Genomic DNA, 8,923 nt, shown 5'->3' with positions numbered 1-8,923 from the left:
AGAGAGAGAGAGAGAAAGGCCCCTATTATGAGATATCGAGTTCATTTTGGATAAATGCTAAAAGTCTATGGGCAGAATTTTAAAAAATAAGTCATTTTTAAGGGAATTTAATAAGCTTTAAAATAACATCATATAAAATTTAATTCAAGTTCCATTTTTTTTTAAATTAAAGAAATGTAAAAAGTGAACAAATCACAAAGTCAAAAAATTGTGCTTCTAATATGAGATGCCCCAAGAAATCGAAAGTAAAACGCAAAATATATCATTGCAATTAAAAAACTTTATTTCATGTTTCTGGAAACTTTATTTCATGTTTCTGCAAAGAAACACAGCCAGCGTACGTGAAAAATGAGCATGCGATTATATCCAGAACTCTTCAGTTGGAATCAAGCGTCGCAAAAATAGGCACTCGACATTCATTCCGATTGTCCTTTTTATTATTGTATAATAACATTTACTCTTTAACAATGATTTTCACTATACATAGGATTATACTATGGGTTATTTCATATTAGAAATACTCTGAGTATCTCATATTACGATTTCCACGCCTTATTATATTATTATATTATATATATCCACGGTTTTACGATCGTCAAATTTAATTTCCGTAATTAAGCAATTCAACATATTACGTATTTTTCTATTAGTACGATCTTACTCTCACCACATGAAGAATTTATTGCCAAATATTTATTTATTAAATAATAAACATTTAAAAGCTCAATGAAACTTGAGACATCCAAATTCTAAAATCTTTCTTTGCAACGATTACAAGCATGATCTAATGAATTTTCCACTAAATAGTTTTCAATCCAAGAACATAAATTCATGGTGGAACCAATAGATAGCATTTAGTTTAGCGGAAACGCTACTATCTCACATTAGGCCTATTTCATGATAGAGGCTTTCTTCTATATATGTATATGTGCATGCATACATCACATACTAGAGACATCACTATGATAACGCAGATACTATAGAGACATACTGGATATATAATGAAGACATACTTATATACTTATCTCAGAATAACAGTATATCATTAGAAGCTCCCTGCGAAAGTCTATGAAATGAAAAACTTAGTATATACTACGGACATAGTAAATTTTGAAGAAATTTTTTCGTCACGTCACAAACGCGTCTCGAATATCTTGACGACGTATTCAATATACGTTTGCGATATTGTTCTAACGTTGTTAGAACGTTAGATTGAGCGCTTATGCATTGCTTCATTCTATCTTAGTTATGTAATGAATGAAAAAAAAGATATAGAATGAAGTTTACAGCCTGAACGCCCCCCCCCAAAGTGGATATACCTCATGTCTACAAGCGTCATACACTCCTAAATGTCGAGTGGCATTTGGACAACGCGCGGGGCGAGAGGTAAGGGGAATAGCGGAAGGGAAGGCGGAAATCGGCTGAAAAGTGCAAATTTTGCCAAATTCTGTTTTATATTATTCCGTGTTCCGCTTCCGCTTATTCCGCTCAATGGGGACATATAAAAGATTTAGAAAAAGCATAAGAAAGAAAAACGCCTGTGATTCGTCGCGTTGATTCCGCGAGTTCCATTCCATTGCCAATTTTCGCTCTATATAGGGACGACACCCTCACGCACACACAACCAAACACACATAAAATAGAGACATTATTTTTTTGACATTGTTCTGAGTAACAGAAAGACGTCATTAAAACTGCATGAAAAATGGAGCATTCTTTATGTAAAATTGGTACCTATCATGCAAACTGTCAGGTGTCGGAAAGCGACATCTCGATCGAACTAATTCAGATAATCACTTTTCGCGACAGAGAATGTCCTAATTGCACACATTATCGATCGGACACAGCAATATTTCCAAATCGGACACGGACCTGATTGGACACAGACCCGATCGAACACAGACGCGATCGGACACAGATTCGATTGAATTTGGACATGGATTTGATCCGATACTCGATCAGACAGACAGCGTTGCATTAACACATGGACTCGATTACACTCACACCCAACGCACGGATTCTATTGGTATCGACCCCATTACGCACCGATCCGATTGCCACCACTCGATTGCATACAGACTATTCTCACACTCCACTGTCTTCACGGGTTGGAAATATTCCAAGCAAACACTGTCTACGCTGCAACTTCTAGGCGGTTAGACTTCAAGTGAGTAGAATATATTTTTTTTTTGTTCGGAGTGGCTTAGCCACCCCGAACCAATAAGTATTGTCTATACACCCACTACCTACATGAAAGATTTTTTAATCTCAACAACAGTACAATTATAGAAGCTGTGCGCCCCTTTGCAGGGGGAGAGGGAAGATGAAAGTCGTTTCGCGTAGATATATAAACACTTATATATTTTTTCATCATCTACTAATATATCTACTAATATATTTTCCCCATTTTTCCGATCATTATTGCGTTTGATTGAGTTTGTGCGCAATCAGATCTGTGTGCAATCGGGTCCGTGTCTTAATGCAACGCTGTGTGTCCGATCGAGTCCGCATCCAATCGGATCCGTGTCCAATCGAGTCTGTGTCCAATTGAGAAATACCGTGTCCGATTTAAAGAGCCTCACAGGGAGAAAGTTGCATTACCGGTGTCTCTTCTGATTGGATTGTCAAGCTCCGTAGAACCATGATGAAGGTATGCCATTTAGGTTAAATGACTGCAAAAGTACGTTTGTCACCTTGTGCTGCAATTTTCTCTTCATTGATAAGGTCTTTGTAAGTGATACATATTAATTTTGGAAATATATATAGTACTTTCCTCTATTGTGTACATATAAACATGAAATAAAACAATGAATTTTTACATTTCAGATATCTGAACAGGATTTGTGCATATTATAAAATGTCTGCCAGGTGCAGTGTTCCAAGATTCTCAGACTCTAATAAAGAAGGATATTGCTGCACAACATTTGCCCAAGATCCAAATTTAAGATAAAAATGGATTGATGCTGCTAGAATTTCTCGGAAACCTTCAAAATTAACTTTACTGTATGTTAGTACTGAAGCGTGCATACAAATATTTTATAATGTAATTCCCGTAAACATCAACAGAAATAACATCAATGTTATAATTTTTCACTCAATATCAATATATTAAATATAACTCAATATCAATATTAAATATAATACAAGTGTATGTAACGATTACGTAGTCGCGTGAAAAATGTTAACATATTAATGTTACGTTAATGATACTTAGTGGGGCAGATATTCTTCTCTAATGTGTTACCTCTTATTTTTTAGATTCATTTTCATTCATCAGAATTGTTCCGCGTTGGTAGTAAAAAAATTATAAGGAAAGGTGCCATACCAAGTTTATTTTATAAATGTGAATCTATAAAATTAGAAAAAAGAAAAAACTTGAAACGTGTTATTCATAATGGTAGTTGTTACGTAAAAAAATTGTCAATTTTATGTGATTAAATTATCAGTTTTTCTTTTCTTGTTATAGATGTAACAATTTATAATAAATGTTGTGTAATATCTCTTAAAAATTTATGTTGATAAATATTTTACATTTTCTTGATTATTTCTTGATTAAATGACGTATATATTTTTTTATATTTGTATATTTGTAATTAATTTCCTTTTTTACAATTAAAAAATCAAACACAATTATTTTGCCACAAATTTTATTTTTACTGCCAAACCGTTTTAATATTAAAAACATATACATATTCTATATAAACTTTCACTTTTGAAATTTTAAGTAGCTATAATCATCAAAAAATTCTATATAAATAGTATGTATATCATGAGAAATAATATTAAAAACTTTATTTCTTAGAATAAAACGTCTTACAGAATTTAAACAATTAAAAATATACAAAATTAACATCATGATTAAGGAGTTACTGCATTATATATCAAATATAAAGGACTTTGAATGTATTAATCCTGTAAATGATGACATCTTTCTTTTAAAACTTCATTTTCTTGTATAATATTTTAATAGTAACACTTAATTTGCATTACTTCATAGGTTTTTAAAGTAGTAGCATATTAAGGCGCGTTTCTAATCCATGGAGCTAGAGGGAAGCGCGGGGCGCGAGGGGTATTCGTAGAGTATTCGGGGGGTACTGGTAGGCGCGGGGAAGGAGGAGGAAGGCGCGAGAAGTCTCTGGCGCTATCGGTGTTTATAATGATACGTGATGCCGCCGTGTGTTATGGGAACCATCACTCCACATCCCGCCCGCCACCACTCTGCCGCCATCCTGCCGCCACCCCGCCGCCACCGCGTTCACCCCAAAATGCGTTTTCGGGCTGCCGCAGACCCCGCGTCCATCTCAAAATGCGTTTTTGGGCCGCTGCCGCCGCAGACTCCACATCCACCCCAAAATGTGGTACTATAACACGAACAAGATTTTGTCTAGGTGATACATCATTGATGTGTTCTCACAGTTCTTTCTTTCAAGGTCAGAAACATAAAGATAAGATGTTTATCTAGGAATTCGATAAAGATATTTATCTAGGAAGAACCGTGAGATCGGTGACACGTCGCAATGCGTTAAGAGAGAAGCACCGATAACGATATTTTTTTTCTAAGAAGAGATCGATGACACGTCGTCATTGCAACCCAAAGGGATGGTAGATAAAGGGACAAAGAAGTCACAATGAATATATAATGGGATCATAAGCGCGCGGCACCTCAGTTAGCGCCTTTAAAGATTACCGAATCGCAATAAGTATAATGCGAAAAGTATGGTTGATCATACTCGTGCAGATTGAGGACATAGATGGTGTGAAGACAAGTTATTTGAAGCAATGGAAATAGAATTTGAGAACATAATGGACGATGTAGAAGTCGAGAATATCAGAAACGTTGAGAACATAGCTAACGTAGCCGAGTATATTAGAAATGTGGATTCGGAACAGTTTGCGAATATCAGAGACGAAGTATTCGAAGAAATGGAAGTAGACTTTGAGAATATAATGGACCAAGAGTCATCTGACGAAGAAATGCTATCGACGATAGTGGATGCGTTAGTGATATGAGCGAGTATGAAATCAATCGCGTAGAAAAATTTGTACAGCTTTCGGAAATCCGTACGTTGAACGCTTGTACTAAACACTGTGTGATCCACAATTATTATACAACGGGTGGTGCTTTAACTGTATGCACAACATGCATGATTCGTATAGCTGACATTAATGATGTAGGAATGTATCACGTCAGGGAGCATGAGACTGGTTCTTTTGGTAGGCAAGTGCTAGACGGTATTCGTGCACGAATTGCAGAGGACCTTTGTACAGTATTCTCGTGCAGCATGTGCCCACTCTGCACACATTAAAAAAGAACTATTGTAAACAGTATTGGAAAATATGTGGGAAGACTATAATGTAGATGATGTGCTGTATGTTCTCGATAATCCGCAAAAAAGATGTGCGAATATCGCCGGTGCAATTCCTACACGATCGAGAATTATAGTAGGTATACGTGATGAAAAACATGGAATAATTATTAAAGAGCCTGTTTCTGATTGGTCTTTACTCGCACGACAGAAAGTGTACCCACGGTTACGAGACAAATGTTACGAGGACGATGAGTATGAAAAGAGATATTGGTGGAATAGAAATGTAATAAAGGACGATTATTATTGGGCGAAGAAAATCGCAGATAAGAGCCAAGGTTGGTACATGTGCATTAAGATTCCCGCGAGTAATGAGAAGTGTGTGGAACTGCTGATTATTGACAATATATGGATGAAGTTTCGTGATCGCGATCTTGCACTAAAACTGTTTTTCAATAGATGCGACGAAGAATGCTTTGAGTGCGAACAGTACACTTTCGCAAACAATGAAAAGGTGTTAGAACGTTATGATATTCTAAATATGTTGCAACGTGTGTGAACGAGTCACGTGCAAGTGCTCCGTGGAAGAGTGCAACATAATCTAAAAAAAACTGTGAAAAGACATGGAAAATCATGAGCGAGTGAAACGCGAATTGTGAGCAGTGCGGTCAGGTCGCTATTCTGGTGGAATATTTCGCGTGGCTGCAACGATGCGACGAGTGCATCGAGCAGCTCGAAGAACTTTGTCGTGCCAAGCGTCCGCGCCTCGTCGTTGGACATAGACAATCAGTGGTGGCGAGGATCACGTGACTCGCGGGTGCAAAATCGCAATTGGTGCGACGTTTCGTGCACATTGGTGGCGAATACACGAGTAGCAACGAACGATCTCTTGTCTGGCGAGAGATCGACACCGCGTTCGAGTCATATATTGACAGGTGCGGTGATAAACTCTAATCATATCGAGCTGCGACGATTTTTAGAAGATGCTGAAAATGTAGCTCTAGAATGAGTGCAAGACGCTGTAGAAAGACACAGTAGTGTAAAAGTGAACACCGCGTTCAACGGTGAGTTCGCGAAGGATAAACGTGCTAATAAGAGCATAGTTACAAAGAACAGCGAGATATACCGATACACCGATTTGTGGTACGAGCAGCACGTCATCAAGCCTATCCTAGCATCGCTCGTAGAGTTTCAGGAACGCGACAGCGGGTGGGCATTGTCACGTATATTGAATTTGACTATCAATGTGAACAAACTAAATCCCCTGCGCGCGGAATGTCACATCGAAGTGCCACAAGAATAGCGACGAAATGAGCGATAATCAGTGTTCGACGGACAATGCGTGCTTCGCGTGATCGGTGGTCGCCGCTCTATCCAACTGAAAAGTATATGGAGCGGGAATCGTCCTATTTGCATTATACGATAGTATTGAATCTCACAAACATTGAGTTTCTAATGACTTTAAAAGACATTTTTAAATTCGAATGGTTGAAAGTGGTATCGATCAACGTGTACGGTATCAAGAATAAACAAGTCGTTCGTCTGCGGCTCATCGATAACAAGAAGGAGAAGCACGTCAATCTCCTGTATCTACAAGATTCACACAACGACAATCTTGATCATTTTGCGTGGATAAAAAATCTATCGCGTCTCGTGAGCTCGCAGATTAGTGAGAAAAAAAAACAAGACATTTTTCTGCGATCGGTAAGTATAATAAGAAAAGCTAATAAAAAAAACAGTAAAAAAAGAAATAATGAAAAATGATTTCTCTATTATTTACAGGTGTCTCCATTACTTCAATTCGTGCGAAAAATTGCAATAGCACGAAGTGGACTACTAGAAGATCAACGACTGCGCTATCCGATTGCCGAGCGAGGACGACAAGTGGCTCGAATTTGACAACTACAGCAACCGGGAACGAGTGCCATTCATCGTCTACGCCGACCTATGAAATGGAATGCGTCCTATGTAAGACAGAATCCGACAAGAAAGACGCGTCGTCGTACGCGTATCAGCGGCATGAAGCGTTTAGCATAGGCTATTACGTACGACGACACATTATCGTCGTCTATTACTTCCGTCGCGATGAAGGCTGTATAATCTAGTTCGCGCAACAACTCAACGATTTGGCACATCACATGAAAAATATCGTATCCGCTAACGTGCCCATGGAAAAGTTATCTAAACAACAATGGGAAGCATACTGTAGCGCGACGCGTTGTCACATCTGCGAGAAACCGTTCGCGCCGGATGATACGCGAATCCGCGATCATTGTCATCTCACCGGTAGATACCGCGGTCCAGCGCATTCAAATTGTAACTTAAATTATAAAAATTCGTTTTATATTCCGATCTTATTTCACAATTTATCTCATGCTCATTTTATAATTAAAGAAATTGCTACTGCATACGATGGACATGTATCGATAACGAAGGAAAAATATATTTCATTCACCAAACATGTTGATAGCACCAAAGACGAAAGAACTGAAAAGAATTTTCAGAAAAATGGTGTAAAATTAAGATTCATTGATTCTTTCAAATTTCTAAATGCAAGCCTCGATAAATTGGCGTCGTATCTCGACAAAGATAAATTAAAAATTGTACGTTCCGAATTTTGCAAGCTCAGCGCAGAGGATTTCGATCTTCTCACACGAAAAGATGTCTTTCCGTACGAATACATTGATTGCGTCGAAAAATTGCAGGACACGCGCTTACCATCGCGCGAATTATTTTTCAGTTCGTTAACAGGCGATACCGTATCCGAGAGCGATTACACTCACGCCATGAACAGGCATATGGCAGCGATTCTCTATCCGAACGCTCGGCGAATGATTTGTACTTGAAAACTGATATCTTGTTATTAACTGAAAATTTCCGCAATAGTTGCATCACGAGTTACTGTCTCGATCCCACGCATTATTATACATTGCCAGGTGGCAATGTTTCACATGGGACGCCATGCTGAAACGTATGCATGTAAGATTCGAGTTGCTCACCGACATTGATATGGTCATGTTTATCGAGCGCGGTATACGTAGCGGTCTCAGTCAATATTCCAGCAGATATGTACAGGCTAATAACAGGTACATGCGATCCATCGAAACTATCGTCGTACTTGATGTACTACGATGTGAATAATTTGTACGGATGGGCGATGTGTCAACCTTTGCCATACGCCGAATTTCAATGGATCGAAGACGCTGTGAATTTTGATGTGAGCACGATCGTTCCGGATTCATCCACCGGTTATATTCTCGAGTCCGCAGCATCTACATGACCGACATACTGACCTATCTTTCTGCCCAATGCGCGATAAACCGCCCGCCAAGCGCGAAGATAAACTTTTAGCGACGTTGTATGATAAGCAGCGTTACATCATTCACTATCGCAACCTGCAGCAATGTACTCGTCACGGTCTTCGCGTAACAAAGATCCACCGGATGCTACAATTTGCTCAATTTCCATGGCTCCACGATTACATTGAACTCAATACACAATTTAGAACGCGCACAAAAAACGATTTCGAAAAAAATTTGTATAAACTAATGAACAATGCGATATTCGGTAAGATCACAGAATGTGCGCAATCACTTTGATGTAAAATTAATAACAAA

General features: G+C 38.3%; 1 protein-coding gene across 1 annotated transcript in view; it reads left to right on the top strand.

Moving 5' to 3' along the window:
• Positions 1-2,160, top strand: part of LOC105623871 — a 22,509-nt gene extending 20,349 nt beyond the window's left edge. Inside the window, exon 5 of the mRNA XM_012205244.1 lies at positions 1,848-2,160. Coding sequence (XP_012060634.1) covers positions 1,848-2,160 — 313 coding nt within the window. The remainder of the gene's footprint in view (positions 1-1,847) is intronic.
• The last annotated feature ends 6,763 nt before the right edge of the window (positions 2,161-8,923 follow it).

The sequence above is a fragment of the Atta cephalotes genome (assembly GCF_000143395.1).
Source record: "Atta cephalotes unplaced genomic scaffold scaffold00066, whole genome shotgun sequence".
Lineage (NCBI taxonomy): Eukaryota > Metazoa > Arthropoda > Insecta > Hymenoptera > Formicidae > Atta > Atta cephalotes.
This window is presented reverse-complemented; position numbering and strand designations above follow the sequence as displayed.